This window comes from Leptosomus discolor, chromosome 1, assembly GCF_034619465.1.
Source record: "Leptosomus discolor isolate bLepDis1 chromosome 1, bLepDis1.hap2, whole genome shotgun sequence".
Classification (NCBI taxonomy): Eukaryota; Metazoa; Chordata; class Aves; order Leptosomiformes; family Leptosomidae; genus Leptosomus; species Leptosomus discolor.
In genome coordinates, this window is record NC_141391.1 from 18,320,489 (window position 1) to 18,342,113 (window position 21,625).

The 21,625-nt window shown below is 37.6% G+C and overlaps 1 protein-coding gene across 1 annotated transcript in view; it reads left to right on the plus strand.

Annotated features, from left to right (window-relative positions):
* The window catches only part of DDX10 (DEAD-box helicase 10), a 183,926-nt gene that overhangs the window by 26,168 nt on the left and 136,133 nt on the right, over positions 1-21,625 (plus strand). Inside the window, exons 10-12 of the mRNA XM_086481793.1 lie at positions 5,057-5,158; positions 10,110-10,197; positions 16,829-16,917. Of these exons, the coding sequence (XP_086337919.1) occupies positions 5,057-5,158; positions 10,110-10,197; positions 16,829-16,917 (279 nt within the window). The remainder of the gene's footprint in view (positions 1-5,056; positions 5,159-10,109; positions 10,198-16,828; positions 16,918-21,625) is intronic.

Below are 21,625 nucleotides of genomic sequence, written 5' to 3' on the forward strand. Positions count from 1 at the left end.
TAGAAGCTTTATTATGAAAGACGCAGAGAAAACGCTTTTGAAAACTTAAATTTTCCAATGCAATGTCTCTTTTTGAGGCTATATTTAAGGCTGTAACTTTCTTATTAGCACATTACTAAGTTGTCATTTTCTTTTTTGAGAAGTAAGGTAATACTCTGCCCAAGTAAAACTCCTTTTTTTGTAGGCTTGTATTTTGTTTTCTTTAGCTAAATACCCACTGGGGACACTGGATAGGTACAAACCTTCCCAGATGGTACTTAAGATGGTTTGGTTTTGATTTTTCTTAATTCTGTAATGATTTAATTTTCATGTTTAGCTCTGAAGCATGGCATTAATATTAAACTGTCTGTTTAATTAAATTAAATCACACTCACGATATAAAAATGGGCAAAGACTGTTCCTCCTCAACTTCAAGTACATTTGAAATAGTGGCTTTTAAAAGAGTGAATGTTTCCAAAATAGGTAAGGGAAAAGATTACACTGCATCAGTAGTTACTAGATGTCTTTCAGTCCCTTTGAATTTGTGAAGGTATCAGCTCTGAGAAATATTTTTTACGTCGTTGGTTTTTATGGTGGTGTGGTGCCTTTTTTTTTTTTTTTTTTTTTTTTCCCTTATTAGTTCTCAAAGGATGAGAGAGTATAGGTGTTCGGAAACCTCTGTCTCTTCTTCATCCATTTTTATTTGACTATACCTTTACTAGCTGTAGTACTATTTTCTCTGTATGAAGCTTTTGCAAAACTTAATGTAAACATTGAATTAGTTGTTGTCCATAGATACCAGATAATGCTTATTTTCTTTTTGTGAATTATCTATGGAATGTGCCTTTAGAATTACATCTCCTGAATTTGTAGTTTCTGAAGAGATAACTGAGCCACCAGATAATATTTTGAGCACTAATAACACAAGAACTCCTTTCAAGGGCCAGATTGAAAGGTCATCTGATCCTGCATCCTGTTTTGACAGTGACCTTGTGCGTACTGAGGAAAAGCTGTAACAGCAAAACCAATGTAGAACAGTATATCCTGTACTGTATCATTCCAGAGATTGGGTTTTTGGCTTGCAGAGAGGATATCTGCGCTTTCTGACCCTTGATGGGGATTTCTTCCATGATTTGTATGGCACTGGCCTTTCATAGAGTGTTATACACTGAATAAAATAAATATAAAAAAGCAACAATTTTAAGAATGCCAAGTCAGGCACTCCAGGATAAGAAATACAGGCTGGGCAGAGAACGGATTGAGAGCAACCCTGAGGAGAAGGACTTCAGGGTGCTGATGGATGAAAAACTGAATATGAGCCAGCAATGTGCGCTCGCAGCCCAGAAAGCAAATTGCATCCTGGGCTGCATCAAAAGAAGTGTGACCAGCAGGTCGAGGGAGGTGATTCTCCCCCTCTACTCTGCTCTCATGAGACCCCACCTGCAGTGCTGTGTCCAGCTCTTGGGTTGTCAGCACGGAAAAGACATGGACCTGTTGGAGTGCGTCCAGAGAAGGACTACAAAAGTGATCAGAGGGCTGGAGCACCTCCCTTATGAGGACAGGCTGAGAGAGTTGGGATTGTTCAGCCTGGAGAAGAGGAGGCTCCTGGGAGACCTTCTAGCGGCCTTCCAGTACGTGAAGGGTGCCTACAGGAAAGGTGGGGAGGGACTCTTGATCAGGGAGTGTAGTGGTAGGATGAGGAGTGATGGTTTCAAACTGAAAGAGGGGAGATTTAGATTAGATATAGGAAAGAAATTCTTTTCTGTGAGGGTGATGAGATGCTGGAAGAGGTTGCCCAGAGAAGCCGTGGCTGCCCTCTCCCTGGCAGTGTTCAAGGCCAGGCTGGATGGGGCTTTGAGCAACCTGGTCTGGTGGGAGGTGTTCCTGCCCGTGGCAGGGGCGTTGGAACTAGATGGTCTTTAAGGTCCCTTCCGACCCAAACCATTCTGTGATTCTATGAAATGCCAGAAGCAACAAAACTCCACAAGTCCCTTTATGCCTTTGACTAAATTTAAAGGAATCTACAAAAATTTACCATTTGTAGGTGTTCATATAGTGTGATCAAGACTTTGTTTTGTCTTATTGACAATGAGGAAGATTCTTGTTAAGAAACTAAACAGACATTCTTTCCACATACTGGATCATTCAGATAGCTCTTTTCAGAATCCTTTCCTTTTGTAGCATATGTTTTGAAGAGAAGAGCAGAGCTATGTGTTATTCTCTCCCCTAAATAGGTGAGACTGGTATTGGCAGCAATATTATCTCTGTCTTCCTGTCTGATACAATCCTTGGGTAGATATAAGAGAATATTTTCATCCTTCTTTCCAACAGTACTCCGAGAGCTGAGATTCTTTAGATGAATGATTAGCTGTCTTGGAACTGTGGATAATAAATTTTTGCCATAAAATGCAAAGTCCTCTTAAGATTCAGTGGCTTTTCAGGATTTCATTGCTTGTTCAAGCAGTGACAGTGTCTAACAAACCCACTTTGTGGAAATATTGTCTGGAATTTGGCTGGGATAAAATATATAGAGCTTTCTTAGTAGGTGCCCTTGGTCTGTGTAAACAAGTCGTTCCCAACCTTAATTATTATATAAAGGATGCAAACGTTCATGGGATGATTGATCAGCAGTGACTTATGTCCTCCTGTGCTATTTGTAAAGATAATAAATTGCCTTAAACCAAGCATATGGCTTGATTTAGAACTCTCTTTTAGAAAGATTCTACAAGCTGATATTTCTGCATTAAGAATATTTTAGGTCTGCTGATTAAATGTATTAAAACCAAGTTAGTACAGTTTCTGGGCATTACCCCTCTCTCTCTTGTCCACAACCCTAAAGCAGTACTTTTTGGGACAAATGTCTCATCATTTCTGTTGATACTCTTACCAAGCCATATGCAACCTGTAAATTTACATACCATAGTGTTGGTATGTGGCAGAGACTCTCCTCTTGCAACAATTTGATTTCCATGTAAAATTTCAAAATCTAGAATGTAAGGGTTAAAAATCTCACGACAAAAACATTTACTAAACATTTTAAAAATGTCTTTAAACGTCAGTCCCCAAACCCATCCTATATATAGCATTGGGCAAAAAAAAAAAAGGCATCCAAGAGTGTTTTGTTGTGATTTTTCAAATTCATCAAGTGAAAGCGGAGCACTGTAATAAAAGCTGTCAAGACTGTTTTAACTCCAGATTTTGTTGCTACTTGCATTGCTTACTATGCTGTGACAGATAGTGTTTATAGTTTTCAAACATTTCTGTAGTACTGTTTTTTGCCAAGTGATAACTGTTTATACTTGGAGAAATGTAGGCTCTCTATATTCCATCTGAATAATTTTTATCAGTTAATGGTATGATTCTTGTTTGGTGTGCCTGAGAACATCCTTCTGTGCTCTCTGACCTCCAACTTAAAAGTTCTCTTAAGCCAAGGACTCTTGACTCTAATACTTCCTTAAATAGCACTTAAATCCCCTGTTCTGTGCACAAAGATTGAACTGGTGTTTTCTTCTGTCATTGCTGAGCTTTTATTGGAAAGATATGTGACCTACCCTGGCACAGTCTTGTTCTCTGTTGTCCCTGACCTGGGGACAAACTAATAACATCTCCCACCTGTCTGCTGGCAGTTTATACCTTTTTCATAATATCCTTTCCTTGATGGTTCTCTTTGATGGAGAAGGGTGAATGCAATTGGAGTAAAGACCCAACAGGAGAACGTATGATGGAGTTACAGAAGCTGAAGGTTTATGAAATGGTAACAGGCTGAATGGAATAAAGATAGAGGAAACAGTTAACTTTCCTTACAGAAAACAGAAAGGAAAAACCAGATATGCTTAAGATGGATGAACAGCATAGGGGAAAAAAAGACAAATATGACTGGAGTAGGAACCAAACCAAAGCCTTGTTAAGGTAGTCAATAATTTGATGAAAAATGACACTTGAAAAAGAATTACTGTTTTCTGTTTCAAATAAATGGAATACTCATAGTTATAGCAGTTTATGTATAGGCTTACAATCTGCTGCTGCCTAGGGACTTCCCTGTGAGTGACTCTTGTCATTTTAGAGCTGCTCTACATAGTTACCATTCTCTTTATTTTGCTTTGTCCCACACATTGCTCTTGCCAGTTGGTTGTGAGTTGGATTCTGTCCAATTTTGCCTATTTCTGAAATTTAGTTGGATTGTTGTTTTTTTTATGAAATGGAGGACTCTCTGCAGTGTTTTCCTATCAATCTGTACTCCTAAGAACTATTTCTAAATGTAAATGGGGAAATAATGTATGTTACGATAGATACAGACTTAGATATTGCATACAGGCTAAGTCATCATTACTGCTTCTTCAGTATGACTTAAACCCATTGTCTTGTTTCTTTACTAATGCTATTGGTTTTTTTTTTCCTCCATGAACTTCCTGAAGTTGTTAAATTTGCCAAAAGTAGGAACTGATATTTTCTTATAGAAAAAGATGCTTTAAGAATAAAATAGAAGAATTTTTATGTCTTTGCCAAGCATATATCTTGAGTAATTACGAACCCAACTACATTTGATACAGCTGTTAAGCACACTGAAGAGTGAATCCTAAATATGTTCTTACAGGATCAGTCTGACTGTATCTTTTCTTTTGCGCCTGAACGCTGCTTCTATAAATGAAAGAATTCCTGGTTTCATGCTTTTCTTTTAGTGATGCCTCTGTGACCTGTTAGAAGAGTAACCGCACTGAACATGCAAGTAGTAGCTGTTGTTTGGGATCAAGGCACTGTTCCTTTCCTAGCTTTTACCTTCTTTCACTTGCAGGATCTGCAAAGGAAAATCAGTTGTTACCAAGAGTTAAGACTTGTCTGTAGGTAAAAGATGAATGGAAGTAGCTAGATCTTCTAGTATTGTAAGCTTTGATTGACTGCTATTTGATTGCCACTAGTACAGTGAGGATTTTTCTCTGCTTTTTGGGCTGCTTATAAGGAAGCAAATGTAAATTCTCATTGGTTATTGAAAACATCAAGAAAAATAATAATTTTTGCATGTTTGCTTGAGGTCTCTCTTTTGTTTGTTTTTTGTGTCCCTGCCCTGCCCCCCGATCAGATACAAAGAAGGTGGTGAAGCTTTGTTAGTATTGCTTCCCTCGGAAGAAAACGGCATGGTGGAACAGCTGGCACAGAGGAAAGTACCTGTCAGTGAAATCAAGTAAGTGACTAATGGCCTGTCTGTTATTCAGCCTTCTTTCTATAGGAATAATGTGTGAGGGGGTCTATGACAACCCTGATAAGTGCTTGAATTGCCTGGAGCTGAACAAACAAGGGAGATCATTTTATTTTGATAGCAGAGTAGAAGAAAAAAACTTGAGAGGTTACCTGTTCCATCCCCTTTCCCAAAGGCAGGATCAGCTGCACAAATCATTCTTATCAGATGCTTGTCTGACTTGCCAAATAATATCTTCACAATTTCCCGAAGTGATCTCATCTATACTCAGCAGTTCCTACCATTAATGGTTTTGCTTCAAGTGTCTGATAAGCCTTGTAACTAATTGGAGTATTTCTTTTGTCCTGTGCCAAGGATATGTGGAAAATGTCTTCTCTTACTCTTTGCAACTACTTTTTATGTAATTGAACATTATCATGCTATCTCCCTCTCTTTCATTGTTTTGCAGATTAAACAATTACAATTTCTTTAATCTGTCCTTGTATGGTTTTTTTATATCTGTTATCATTCTTGTTTCTGTTACCTGTCTTGTCTTTAGTTCTAGACTGTTTCTCCAATTTGTAATGATCTTTCTGAATAAGTTAGTTGAAGAACAGGAAATAAAAGATGTGGCTAAATGGTCATTTTACATGCTTGGGAGAGTATTCCGATGGAAACATGTAGAGATCTGTGCTATCGGTACCAAAGAGAACTGACTTTGAAAGAGTTGCAGAAGCATATAACAATACCATGTAAAAGTAAAAAAGCACTTGTATTTCCAATTTCTATTAAATGCAGCGTAATGGACGTGTAGGAAAGACAAAAACTGTAACTGTAAATGTAGTAAAACCCCCACCACTAGAAAGAATTGGTGGTAATTTCTTAGGAGCTATAGGTAGAAAGGAGTTGATTGTTCTTTAAGCCTGTCAGCCTAATGTGAAGTGAAATTTTTTTTTTTTAAATACAACCCCCAAAATTAGTTCTTTTACCAAGCCACTAGTGCATATGTATAATAAATACATTTAAGTAACATTCTTAACTGGAATCATTATAAGCCAAGTCAGGGCTTTCAATTGATAATGTATTTTAACAGCCTGCCCCAAGATCCAGTTTCTCAATCTGCAAAACTTACCTTATTAGTACTTGTAACATCATAATGAAGGGAAATGCTTTTACTTAAAATTATCTGCCTACTGTAGTTAAGGCTTACATTGTTTAGCATTGTACTTGTAAGAGGCTTAATCCTTTAAAAAAAATTTCTTGCAATTAGTTGTGGATTGCAAGCCAGTTTCATCCTAAAAGTTTTTGACTACAAATTTTCTTAGATTGTTTACTTCTAGCCAGTTTCCAATTAATAAACCCTGGTGTGTTTTGTCAGTTGATAAATTGTTGAAGAAGTTGCATCAACCCATGGATCATGTTCCTAGTCTTCTGTTGAAGTCTTCTGGTGTTTCTTGTGGGTCTTCATCTAATTACAGATTCTCAAGAATTGAATCTTACCTTGTGAGTTAGATGGTAATGAGCATTGCTCGGTACCAACACAGTTTAACCCTTCAGACTTCTGAAATATATTCTGAAGTGTCACCTTTTATCCAACAGCTAGGCAAACCAACAGTTTCAAAAAGTTACACTCTTCCTTAAATACAAGATTTGTGCTCACAGAGTAAGAAAAGAAATAAACAGCCTAGTTAAAATGGCAGACAATATTGTAAAATCCCCTTCTAGTCTTTGCATAGTTGGTTCTAGCTTACTGGTTCTTAGCTGTTAGGCAAGCTTATAAATTATGGTAATTCATTTAAGTGTTTAGATTTTAGGTTTGTCTCTCCAAATAGTCACATGTATATAATTATTGTAAAGAGGAGTTTTTGTTGTTCAGAAAGAAATGACATGCAAACTCATTAAAACCAAATTCCAATTTAACAATGACCAATTTTCCTATTTTTGAAATCCCAACATGAGATGAAGATGACGTTGGGTGGCTGTCATGGCACAGCATTGGAGAGGAGAGAATCCGGTATTATGAGTCTTTTTTTTTTTTTTTTTTTTTTTTTTTTTTTTTAAATATTCGGTGTTGCAAATTTACTCATTCATTAACAAATACATAACCTCAAAATGTGCTTGGGGTACCATAGTCTTGGTTGACATTTCTTAGATTGACACTGCATTATCTTGCCATGCTTTTAACTGTAAAGTGTCTTGTGTTTTCTGTCTTTTTCAAACCCTTTTCTGGCAAACTTCAATCAAATATCTCAAACTAAAATTTATATGCATTCAACAAAATGTCATTACATCTTGTCTAAGATTATTTCCCATTATGCTTGGAGCGCCAGTGATGTATTGTCTTGTATAAATAATGAATCATATTCCTACAATAATCAAGTCATAGAAAATAATGAGTAATAGCGGGCCAGGTGAGAATTGGAACTTGGTATGCATTTTGAGTTTGACAGTGACAACAGCAAGTAGTTGACAGTCCCGGCCACTCTGAGTACTCCAAGGCCAGTTTTGCATTTACTTAAAGGTTTCATGTAGACCATGTTTGGTCTAGCTTATGAGAATGTGCAACTGCCAGATGCCTTGCTGGCATCAAATATGACATGTGCTGTTTCTTTCTTGTTCTTAAAGCCTGCTAATGCTGCTATGGAGGATAATCAAACTGATTGGTCCTGTCTTGCTTCTGACTAAGATATGTTGGCCATTGTGTGTTTGCTTAATTTCTTTAGGTGCCTACCAATTGGGATATTTTTTTTTTTTTGGTATCAAGAAAAAAGTTAATCAATTAACTTATTTTTTTTTTCCACCCTTTGAAGATGAGCACTACGTTTACCTGCCGTATCTCATAGATTTTTATCTGTCTCAGATGAGTTCTCCAGAATTGATACAACTATGACTCAAAGTGCTTTGACTTTCTCTCTAGTTGCTATGGAGAAGATTTCTTTTGACCCAGCTGATTTATCTAAGTACCTGTTACCCTGTGATTTGTGATTCTGGTGTGAGCTTGGACCGTGCTGTAGCTGTTGGTAGCTGTCTGATTGCAGCTGCCACTTTCAAGACGAAGGGAAAAAAGACACTGGCTAATTTAAGTGCCTTCAGGTCCTATCTTAATAGTTTTCCCATAGCTTAACAGCAATTCAACACTTCTCTCGACTGTCTTACTACTGGTATTCATGTTAAATGTTTGGGTTTGGGTTTTTTTTTTTTGTTTTGTTATTTATGCTCTCCCATCTTTACTTTCTGAATCACATTCTGTGTTTGTAATTCTTATTTTGTCCCAGTGTATTTGTGCTGCTTTTATACTTGTCTTCAGTTCTACTTTAAGCTTGCTTTTTGAGTTTAAGGTCATTGTAAACATGTTGATTTCATCTAGTTAGCTTTTTTACTCTTCCTCTGTCTGTCTGTCCTCTGCAGTGAGGTAGTATACTTTGTGTTTGTACCTTGTAATACAGTTTGGTATTAAGCAAGCCACTGCTTTTATTTTGCTATTCTACCATTTTTCCTTTGTTAGGATTATAAATATTTTCATTGTTCCCTTCTCAATCTTGTTTTAGAGAGTAAAATGTAGAAGAGCCTTCTCTCTACTTTTTCTGTCTTTGGTATCCTGTGTGCATTCCATCCTGCATTGCATTTCAAAGACTTGTTGGTCAGTTTGTCCCCCCCACTGATTTTTTTTTCATGCTGCTTCTTTTCTTTCTTATGTCTTTACTTTTTCAGAGCAAATTATGTGCTGGCTTGAAACTGGAACTCAGCTTTTTGATCTTTCACTAAAACTGTAGCTAAATAGGTCTTGTGCACTACAGTTTTCTGCTAACTGAATCTGACAGAGATAAATTGAAATGGTGAGGGAATAAAGCTTGATGTCTTTCTAAATTAAGGTATTCTTTAGTAATACCCTCCAACCCCTTGCTTAATTGCTGCTTTCATATTTAGTAAGAATAATAGATGATCATAATGCCTTATGTTACAAAAAATGACTATAAAATGGTTTTTGCCTAGTATTTTGATCACTCATGTTCTTTAGACTGACTAACTATTATGTAAAGAGGCATGATTTTGATTTTTTTTTTTTTTTTTTTTTTTTTTTCCTTGACTTCCTTCAGCAAAGGCTATGTTTTATTGTATGGTATGGGATGACGTGGCACACAGCAGCAAGAACCAGATTAAGAAATCTGGTGGTTGTGCATGTCTTTTGACCCCTACTTGAAGGATAACTTCCTACCGTGTTTGGTAGGTTGTATTGTGCACTTGGGTGACACTAGCAGATCAGAACCACAAGTAGACAAGAAAAGATCTGGGCAAATAAATCTGGATAGTGTAGGTATCACTGGAATAAGTGTAAAAATCCAGAGTCTGGGAGGGGATTTACATACCTTCTTACTGGGTTTAATGGCATTTTCTATAATACAGTCACGGTTCTTTATTCATCTGATCGATATCTTGAGGAGGTCTTAGATCTATTTAATCTCAGTGTCCTTTGTTTTTGCTCATCTGGCTGTAAGAAAGAAGTAATTAAATTTCAGTATTCCCAGGGCAATGGATCTTATTTAAGCTTTCAAAAATGCTGAGAATTTCCTTACGAAGACTGCTATCTCAGTATGAAGTAGTACTGTAATTCATTACGCTTCTCCTGTATTTTTTCCTCAATGTTTTTATAAATTCAAGAAGTTCTTTACTGCTGATTTTGGCTTTGCTTTGGAAGAAATTTCACCACTTTCACGGAAAACTGTCTCTGGATAAAAATTCTGAGCTCTCATTTGTCTTTTCTGTATTGTTTGTTTGAGGAGTGTATGCTTCATCTTAATGTAGTTCCATTCTGAGCTGTTTCAGAGTGGTAATAACTGTATGCATATTAAAGCAATGCAAAAGTTGTGAATGTACTCCCGAGACCTTAATAGGTGCTTCATTTTGCATATTCTAATAATTAAAGCTAGCTTTCTTTTTTTTTTTTTTTTTAAATTAGAATTAATCCTGAAAAACTTACAGACATCCAAAAGAGGATGCAGGCTTTCTTAGCGCGAGATCAGGAGTTAAAAGACAAAGCTCAAAGGGTAAGTTATGTGCTGCACTATAGTTTGTGAGGCATGCTGGCTGAATAGAACTGCCATTGGAATAACTGGCCTGCTCATGTATGCTATTTGGAACTGCTCAATTATTCTGATTTTTAAGCTTTAAAACATGGCATCAGCAGAAACAAAACTCATGTATTAGCAGTTGGTGGTCAATATGCCTGTATAGTCTCTGTGAGTTGACATGGGCCCAACATGGGCTTGTGACGCTAGTGCTTGAAGAGCTACCAGACCTGCTTCTATTGTGCCAAAGTTAAGGCATAGGTGAGGACATACTTATTTCAGTGTCTTGGGTATGAAAGTAATTTTTGATTTCAGCTTCTCAGCTCTTTGAGGTTTTTTACTGTTTTGTTTGAGTCTTTCCCAGCTATTTAAGACCTGAACCTGGGGAGGAGAAACCTCATACACCAGTACAGTCTGCAACCAAATGTCTGGAAAGCTGCTTTGCAGGACAGTACCTGGGGCAACAGGTTGTCATACTGGACAACAGACTGAACATGAGCCAACAACGTGCCTTTGCAGCAAAGAAGGCCAACCACATTCTGGGTGGCATTAGGTATAACATTGCTGGCAGGTCAAGGGAGGTGATCATTCCCTTTCCCTCTAGTCAGCCCTGGTGAGACACATCTGGAGTGCAAAGCTTGATTCTGGGTTTCCAGTACAAGAAAGACATGGACATACTGGAGGCAGGAACAGTGAAGAACTACAAAGATGACTGAGCACTTGGAGTATCTCCTGTATTAGGAGAGAAGTATAAATTAGACGGAGCCAGAGTCTTCTGAGTGGTGCCCAGTGACAGGAGAGGAGACAATGGGTGCAAAAAACTCCATTTAAACCCAAGAAAAAAACTTCTATGGTGAGAGTGGTTGAACACACAGGTTGCACAGCAAGACTGTGCAGTCTCCATTGCTGGATATTAAAAACTGTGTGCGTTCCTGAGCAGCTTGCTCTAGCTGACCTTGCTTTGAGCAGGGGTTTGGAATAGTTGATCTCCAGAGGTTTCTATCAACTTCAACTATTCTGTGATTCTGTAAAGCATAAAGCTGTTAAATCCGTACAAATACATCTTTTTTCTGTCATTTATCCGTAGTAGCATGATGAAGACTAGGACTGTGTACGCTGTTCAGTTCAGTAACCCTTTTGATTGAAGGGGGTAGGTAAACTGACGGTTCTTCCTGAGAGGGTTTTTCTTGGGGAGCTGATATAGAGCATTCTGAAATAATGATAATAATGATGATGTTGTTATTATTATTAATTATTATTATTTACTGAAAAGTAGCAGATCTCATTCCTTGGCTGAAAAAGTTAGAAATATGAAACCACGCAGGCCTCACATGCCTACTTTCTTAATCAATTTTTATTATATCTCCTGAATATATACAGCACTTTGTCCTTTCACAGTGGTAAAATCCAATGCATTGAATAAAGCATTTGAACTTACATTTGGATTTAAATGAGAAGCAAAATGGCTTAGAATAGGTCTTCCAGGTAAGATGGAAAAGTCAGTGGGACTATGAATGAGATTTCTTTGCTGTACTGATTAAAGTTGGGAGGCTTCATAAACAATATGTGAATTTTGGCAAGATTTTAGTGGGTTTGGGGAAGATAGAAAAATTTAAAATGACTAGGTAGGTTCTTGGACTAGAATGCGCTGGTTGTAAAAGACGTTTTTCATGGAAGATGGTCTGTGAAACATTTCTAGGCATTGTGCTGCCTCTTGCCGTCACTAGAAGTGTTCACTAACCTTTCACTGGTTTTATAATATTTTTAGGCTCTGAACTTTTTGAGATAGAGCTTACTACTTGTGTTATTGATGCGTTGCAATGTGTTGGTTTTCCGAGGCTGGTTGGGTGTTTTTTTTTAAACTGTGTGGATATCATGAGCCTATGAATTCTGTAGCTGTACCAAGTGTCTTCCGAACTCTGCAAAATCAGGAGTTCAAATTGAGATGCAGGGAAACAAGATGACTGGAAGAATAATAAGAAAATCTTCTGGATCCTTTTTTGTTATAAATATAAGTCAAATTTAAAGAGCATTACCAAAAAGATCAGAAATCCAGAAATGCCAAAGCCTGAAAAATACAAGATTGTAGAAATTCTGGATTAGTGTAAAAATTTTTTTATTTGTCTGAGCTAGTGTGGGGATTGATGACACCTCAGGATATTGTGGTAAACCTGATTGGTAGCGTAAAATCAAAGGGGATCATGAATGCTTAAAGAGAGATTAAGAGTTATATTGTAGCCCGTCTGTCGAACTGGGATTTAAAAAGAGGCAAGTTGCAATATTTAAAACTCTCTAAGCCAAGGTTCGTCTCGCTGAACTTTGCATGTCCTATATGAGCTAATCTGCCTGAGCTTTCATTTAAAGCTGTTAGAGAGGAATAGGCACTTCTAGGATGCATCCTGACATAGATAGCTTAAAACTCCTTTGGGATGGATGGATGAATAGTGATTTCTTTGCACTGCAAAGGTAGCCTGTGTGACGTGACCTGGCTTGGATGCCTGCAGTAGAGACACTTACTAGGTCAGAGGAATGTCATTCTTACTTTCCTAAACAAGGAGCCTTAAATGAAAGTGCCTGAGGAAGTCAGTGGAAGCTTTGTGAATAAAATGTTGAAGGCAATGTTCAAGGGACTACTTTTAAAAGGTATCCCAGGTTTTTGTAGTGCACGAAGTATTACTTGTAGCACGCGGAATGTCAGCGTAAGCTTCATCATAGCGTTGCATAGGCCAGATGTACTGGTGACATATTACCATCATCTGCAACTGCCACAGGAAGTTGCAGTTACACCAGTTTGTATCAGAAGTGACAGAGCAGCTGGTTGGGGGAGGACAAGAGTAGGAGGAAGCATCATCTTACTTGGAATGAAAATACTAACAAACCTCTGTGTTTCTGGCTTTGGCTTTTTAAGATCTCTTAAAAGGCAGAGAAAGAGAATTCTGGATTGGGCAAAAGAAAATAATGATAAAGTTTCAAAATAGCACAAGAATAAAATCACACATGGCCTGTCTGTCAGTGTTAGAGATAAAAAAACTGCCATTTAATTACCCTTTCAAGCCATTTTTGTTGCAACTTTTCATTTACGGGCAGCAGTGCAGTATCATCTTGCAGACAAACTATATACATTCAGTTTTTGAAAATCTTGAAATATGGACAAGTGGTTTATCATAGAAGTGTTCCTCCTTAATAAGATTTAAGTATGAATGTTCAGGCATACTTTCAAACATACTATGCAAATATGCCCCAGTAGTCTCGCATATCAATGTGAATAAAACAAGAAAAATAATGCAAATGAAATCCTGACCTTGGATCCTTATCTCGAATGCTGGATTTCTCAGAGGCAAAGGCATTGTGCTGTTGAGCCTGTCTGTTGCAAGCTGCCAAATTCTTGACATTTGTAAGAAATAAATTCCCTACCTGAACCTATCAGATAGTGAAACAGCAGAGCTATACACAGAAGTTCAGGTAGGATGTAGCTTACTGTGTTGAAGGCATGAAGTCCAAGTGATTGCATTCTCTAAGCTTGTTGATTTACTTCCAAGATGCTTTTACTTTGTTCAAAAAAAAAAAAAAAAGAGAGAGAGAGAAAAGAAAAAAGAAAATTCTTGGTTACTAATTGCTTCAGCAAACTTCATGGTTCGTTTGATAGGACATGGTTCCTCTGCTGTCCCTTGGAAAGAGAGTGAGTGAATCAGATCGAGGTTCCTCTGAAACATTTACTGTTTCTGTCATGGGTTGATGCTGCCTTTTGGCATTTCTTGTAATTTTAATATTTAATATGTCAATTCACCCAGTTCTGAAAAACAGTTTAAAAAAGAATGTGTTTTTCTTGCTAGTTTGACTGTTACTGTGTAGGGGGTACTGGGACACTGAAGTGATACCTGTCCATTAAATTCTTCATCTCTCCCAGAGATGTGTAGGGTCTTACAGCCCGATATTCCAGTCATGCCCTGTTACTTTGAATTCTCTCAAAACAGCAAATAGATTGAATTGTGTGTGTGTTAATATTTAAAACAATTATCCAGGAAATACATCAATAAATCAAAATTGAAGTGTAGCAAATTAGTAGAGCATAGTACTTGTTGCATAATGCTTTTCTAGTACTTGTACAATAATCTCATGTGGTTTTGGGGGCCTTTAGCTACTGTTGTAATAGAGCTGTAATATGTTTCTGATGCCCAACTGTAACATTTTTCCATAATGGTATAGGTTAATGCATATAATATTTTTGTAACGTTCCGTTATTAAAAAAAAAACAACCTTGAAAGTTAGGTCAAAACAGCAAAAATAGCAGCGCACAACAGCAATTGATAAAAAAGCAGGAAAATGTTCAAACTGACTACACCTGTTCTGCGTCGGCTTTCCAGTGTGTGTGTGTAGAGTGACCAAGTCATAGGAGAATTGAACAAAATCCAAGAGAGATGATGGTATTTTAGAAGGAGATTGAAGTGAAGGTACTGAAATCAAATCAAAATCAAAGAAGTAATTTGCTCTTTCTGTACTTTATTTGTCATCTTCTAAAGCAGAACAACTCTTCTATGCCATATCCAGCTTTTCTAGTTTGGGTGTAAGCTCTTGGAGCAGGGAATACCTTTTGCTGGAAGTGTTCACAATGCCTAAAATAATAGCAAATGAGGTCAGCTGAAGACTTTAATCATTGTTATATTACTGTTGAATGACCTTTGAAGCCCCTTACCTTAATTAGATGCCCATGGCAAGGGGGTTGGACTAATCATCTTCAAGGTCCCTTCCACCCTAAACCATTCTATGATTCTGCGATTATTTTGAACTTAGAGCAATACCATGCTGCATACAGCCCATGACAAACTTGAAAAATTGTTTTGAGTCTCAATGAGCTGAACCCTTGTGACAGCCAATAGATGCAAGTTAGAACATCTGGCATTTATTTGGTGGTTCATTCTTAGTTCTTGTAGGGCTTCATACGTGTGCAAAAGGCATGTTCTTTCTGACCCTTGTCTATCATTTGTTAATTTCTAGGCCACGTGTACCAAAGATAAACAAGTAAGTGGATGGCTTTATAGGTTATCCAACAGGCAGAATGAGATTTGTACCCTGTGGCATGCAGTGACTCATGTAGATCTTCAGATCTAAAACTCTCAGATTCACAGAAAAGATAATTCTTGTTTCATCTGTCACTACAGAAGAAAAAGAGGCTTTGTCATTTACTTTTGTCATTGTTTGCTAGACAGCAATAGATTAATGAGATCTGTCAATTTTGAAAGCTTTTCCTAAAGGTTCTAGTTATCTTCGAAAAATGATAAATGATTTAATATGAGCAAATAAGTGTTTTATTCCACATCTCACTGTTGGTAGCAGCTGAATGGATTGTACTAGCACCTTCCACTGCTAAAATTAATTGAAAGACGTAATCTGGACAAGGAACTTTACCCAAAACCTTAGCATTTGGAAAAATAAGCAAATGAAAATTTACTTCTATAACGAAGTGTTGGGTGGCTTGAAAAGTATATCTCTTAACTTCACATATCTTAAAATTAATAGTTTTTGTTTCAGTTTGCTGAGGGAAAAACTGTGACTTTGCTTGATTTACTGACTCATATTTCTTTTCGCCCTTGGAAATATTTTTTCTCTTATAAGCATTTAAAGATTACCCATAAGAGATTGAAGCTTCTAACTGTTGGGTCTTTTCTTCCTCTACCTCAGGTTAACAAGAAATAGATTTTTTTTTTTTTAAATGCCACATGAATTATTAATACAATAATTTTCTCTGACAGGTGTGCGTACATAGCAGAACAGGGTTGTGATTATAGTATGCTTGAATATAACCCTGTAAGCTTAATTTGCTATTGTTACTAGTGTTTGCTTATTTAAGCCTCATGGTAGTAGTTTTGGCATGCGTTAGAAATTAGGTTACGATCAACAGAAGTCAAAGAATCTTTTCTGACACTTACAATAATCCAATATTTATGCTGCTGCTGACTATGTGAAAGAAACATGAGAAGAATAAGAATCTTTCCTTTTGGGAAGGATGGAGGGAAAATGCAACAGAAACTTAAGTTATTCTGTTATGCAGTGCTTCCAGTGTTCTTGGTGAAAGTCTTGGATTGATTGAAACTTCAACCTTGGACTAGTCTTAGTAGATGTTGTGTAGTGAATTTATGTTGGTCAGCTGAGTTGCATTCATTGACTGTGTGTATGTGATGAGCTGATGGCAAATGCAAGATAATATGAATTACCTTAAGCCACAGAAAGAGGCAGCTGCATTGAGTTGAATCACTTTTTGTTAGTGGCTAAGTCAGGACACCTCAGACTGATAGCAACACCGTGTTCTCGCTTCTGCATGATTCAGGTAACAGGATAACGTAACAACATTCAGAAAAGCTATGAGATAAAAAAAATGAATGAGTGATCTTTCCTTTCAGTCAATTAATGTGCACTTAATGAAATACTTGAAGTTGTGTCACTTCTGTAGTACTGATGGGTATTGTGTAATAGAATTTCAGTCTGAAATTAATGTTAGACCTCTTAATAGTGAAATTCTATTTTGTGTTTAGAGTGACAGCACAATGTTAGTTTCATGTGTTGGTAATTGAATGGTTTCTTTTTTTGTTAAATACTTTTATTTTTCTTGCAGTGTTTTGTATCCTACTTGCGTTCAGTTTACTTAATGAAGAATAAGGAAGTATTTGATGTTTTCAAATTGCCTCTAGCAGAATATGCCCTGTAAGTATGATCAACTTGGAAATTGAAAACTGTAGAGTGAGAAGTTCTGCAGTGTATGATAGCTTTAAATATCTGTTTTGACCATGTTAATGCACAGAATTGGACAGTCTAAAGTGTATTTACAGCTTCACGTTTATGCTGTGCTTTTGTGTATTTTCAAGGACATTGTAAATGGAAATTATGTGTAAAAACACTATACAGAGGGAGGTTAGTATATAGATGTTAGTTAGTTTGCAAAGCTGGGATTAGAATTGACCAAATGAAGGACCAAATCCTGGCACAGAGGCCTGAGAAGAATAGAACTGTAGACTACTCTGTCCACCTCAGTATCAGATAGTAGATGGCACACCACGCTGAAACCCAGGCAGAGGCCCTGGTAGACCCAGTAGAAAGCATGTTTGCTATATACAATAGAAGACAATCCTTGTGAAGTAAAAGGATAGAGAACAATAGGGGTGGGTTGTTTTTGTTTTTTTTTTTTAGATTCAGCCTTATACCATACATGCCAACCTGTAAAGTGTATTATTTAAAGAAATTGGAATATCTAAAGATGATATCTTGCAGTGTCATTTTGAGTGTGATTGGGACCTCGCTCCTTGGACATAAATTAGTTTTCGGAAGTTCAGTGTGCTTGGTAAAGATTAAAAATCTACACTGGACTGAATAGCATCTACTTTACTATGTCTGTTTTTGTACATATACATGAACCATTCCACATTTTGTATGGGAGGGAAATTAATTTTGACAGGTTGACTTTACAGATGACAACCATCTGAGATTGTTTTAAGACGTGAAGTTTTTGAATAATCTCATGGGACATAGGGTAGTCAGAAGGGACCAGGAAGGTACTCAAAGATGCATGGTAAATTAATTTTATGTCTCTGGGATTTCATACAAAGAAGACTTAGGTCTTCAAACTTGTCAGCACATGGCATAATGAACTAAAATGTGACAAATTACTAGACTGTGGAACACCTGGTCTTCCTGTCCTGTGCTGCAATTAACATGATTATGTTTTTTAAGGTACATAAGCCTATTATAAAAGATGCGTTCTTACTTTATGGACTGAGAAATTTTTAAAAAGGAGAACTAGCAGAAACTTGAAAAATTCACTATATGCATTGCCTGCCCCTTCACCTGTGCGATTTGTCAGCATCTTTAAAACCTTCTTGTAGGTCTTGTTATGCTAAGTGTAAGGGGTAGTGGTAGAAGATTAGGACTAAGAGGGGTGCCCACACAAATTTAACCAATGTGTTAAGAAACCAACTGACAGATGGTGGTAACAATGAATTTTTGGAATACCAGGGCCTCTGCCTGGGTTTTAGCGTGGTGTGCCATCTACTATCTGATACTGAGGTGGACAGAGTAGTCTACAGTTCTATTCTTCTCAGGCCTCTGTGCCAGGATTTGGTCCTTCATTTGGTCAATTCTAATCCCAGCTTTGCAAAGTTACGGATAAGTCATTCTTGTATTAATGGAAGAAACCAGACAGTTGTTTGAAGAGAGGTGGAGAGTTTTAGTTGAGACAGTGAAATACACGGAAGCATAATCAAAAAGTCAGAAGATAATAAATCTGGGAGATAATTTGGAGATTCTGCTTTAAACGAACAGTTTGTTGGCACTCTTCTTCCCTACTCTCCAGACCCCTAGTCTACTTAAATACACGCCGCAGTCCCCTGCCTTTCAATTCAGTGGACATCCACTGATACAGTGGATCAGTCAGCTTAATTTATCTGAAAGGCCCTCAAAGTCTGGTATGTTTGAATTCTACATTCAGAAGCAACCTTGGTTTGCGTTCTGTGCACAAACTCATGGCAAAACCTGGAATGAGAATCCTTTCTTCCCTTTACCTTCTGTGTATTCTCTGAAAAGTATTTCAGCCTTTCTGTTGAGATTTACTGCTAGCTTGATAGATGTTACTCCACTAAAAATCCTGCAGAGAAAATAGGCTACTTAATGCCCCTGTCAGGTTTGCATTTCAGTCTGTCAGACTGTTGGCCACTTTCTCCATTGCTTTCTTGCCTGGCATGTCTGTGCACTGAGATTCTCTTAAGCTCTGTTGATTGAGTCTGCAGAAAAGTAGTAATGGTTTTGATTTTTCTGTTATATGAATTTATTTATATATTATGCAAAATTATTTTATATCTAGAAAACAATACATATGAAAAATAAAAAGTGTGTGTGTGCATGTCTATACACATACGGGTCCTAGAGATTAACCACCTTTAAGCTATGGTACATAAGTATTCTTTCCAGCATCCTCTCATTACAAATTGCTATCAAGAATAATTTGCTGGAGGGAGACTTGCACAGGCCTTGTGTTAACAGAGGCAGCCTTTAAGTTTGGTGAAGGAGAACCTCTATGCTTGCATAAAAGAGAAATTTGTCTTTTCATTGCAAAGGGCAGCTCTGGAAACATAAGAAAACGTGAACAAACAACAGGGTGGAAAGGAATCTGTTAGTCTGGCCTCCTGGATAGGAGACAAGTTAAAGAGCAGGCAGGGATTTGAAATATTTTACTTCTCGGGCACTTTATTAAATGCTAATATATATGTATCAGTCTCCAGGGGCAGATCTTAACAGGCGAGTGTGCTAGATGGACAAGTTAGTCATGGCTCTAAGGGGCTGCCAAGGAGGGTGATTTCCTTTGTGAATTTCCTCATGTCTTCCAGGAGGAATGCAATGTATTTGTCTCTGTTTATCCCTGTATTGGTACATAGAGAAAAAATAAATCCGATTTGAAGCCAAGTTATTTGGGAAATGTCTGATACACACAAATTAATACCCAACTAATTTTGCAAGTATTGCTTACAGATCAGTGTTACAAAGCAGTAGGTAGTTGCAGGTGCTGTCAGGTCTGAAACAGATACCAGGATACATGATCCATCTGTCCACATCTGTCTGTCCTTCCACTGAGCAGGGAAATCACTCGCTGCAGTCTCACCCCAGTCCTCCTGGCTGTGGATGTAGGCCTGACCTTTACCTTTACTGCATGGTCAGGGCAGAGGTTTTCATTTGTTACGTTGCTCCAGCTGCTATGAGCAAGTGCAGGGCTGCCCATCACATCCCCCAGGCAGTGCCCAACACAGGCTTTGCACATCTCGTCATTCCTTTCCTGGTTCTTGGCCCTCCTTCTTGTTGCTCTTGTTCTTCCTTTTCTACACCCCGGTCTCCTTCCTACTAAGAAGCCTGTGCCTAAAATTACTTTTTCCCAGTTGTTTCCAGTCTTCGTACACCTGTAACCAGACTTATTTTTTTCTCGTGCTGTTACCTGGTTAATCTCATCCTCATGTGGTATTACTCATATGGACCTCAGTATTCCCTGCAGTGATCTGTAGAGTTTGGGCATTTCTCACACAACTCCCCCTCAACCACCTGGAGATCCAGCCATCCCTTTCTGAGCTTCCTGTAACTACTTCTGTAGGCTTCTGAGCTTTCTGATACTGCCATACAGATCTCTGAACAAGCTGCACTCTCCTCTCTCAAGGTGCAGAGTCATTATTCTCTTAGTCAACATCTTTGTTTATTCTAGGATCTTGAACTACCTTTTCTCATTTTGCAGCTAAGCCTCCTGTTGACCTTCACTCACCTTAGAAGCAAATGTACTTGCATATGCATGAGTAGCAGTTCCAGTATAGTGCCTCTCAGAGCTGGCTAATCCCGCTAACTTGGAGAAATGGTCTTGAATGTGCTCTAGAAATCTCTGTTGCTTGTACTCTGCTGTATTGCCCTTTGAGCAGGTGTCAGGGTGGCTCAGGTACCAAGAGTACCAGGGCCTGCAACTGCAATGTGGAGGCTTCTTTTACTTTTGTAGAGAAGGCTATGTGTCAGTCTTCAAAGTGATTGGTTTCCAACCATGACATTCTTTTTGTTCGCCTTCTCTTTGATCGTGACCCATAAACTCTTGACTAGCTTGGCCCTCCTTATTAATAGAGTACCATGCATTTGAGCTCCTTAATGCAGAGGGCCAAAGCTGGCTAGTGAAATAAATAACACAGCAAAAGCAATTTCTGTTCGTTTTGGTTATTAATCAGACCATCTGGAAAGCCTATTAATTCAGATTTGTCACTTCAGTTGATTTGATTTCAAATGGCTGCTCATCTTGTCTTCTGAAAACATTTTAAATGTTAAATGTAGATGTAGATATATATTGCAAGGCAAGTAATACACATTTCTTCTCTTGAAATAGCTTCTGGGAGTATTTAACCTTTTTCAGACTATGTTAAATCTTTGTCTGAATCTGGTTTACAGTAAAAGAAATGTGGTTTTTTATGTGTTCAAATCATTCTGAAGAAGTTCACTAATGGAGTATGTCTTATATTCAGTAAATACAGAAAGTTAATATTAGAATGAAGCATTAACTTGTGTGAACATGTTGTGCAGCAGTTCTGCAGAAGTGACCTTAGATTCTTTACAACTGGCTTATATTTCAGAAAGGACCAAAAAATCTTCTAAGTGCAGGTTAGGAACCCTTGTGACGCTTAAGACCAGTGTAATCTCTTAATTTTTAAATTTTCTGTGTAATTGATTCTGTGCAAGGAGGGATTTCGCTCTGAGTGTCTAAGATTCCATTTTTAAAGTGTTGTGAGATGCCCAGCTTTTCATCCAATCCAAATAGAGGCATATTGAAGTTACTGCGTTAATGTAAACATACCCAAGATCTTTGTATAAGCATAATAAACAAACCTCAGAAAAGGCAGTATTTTAG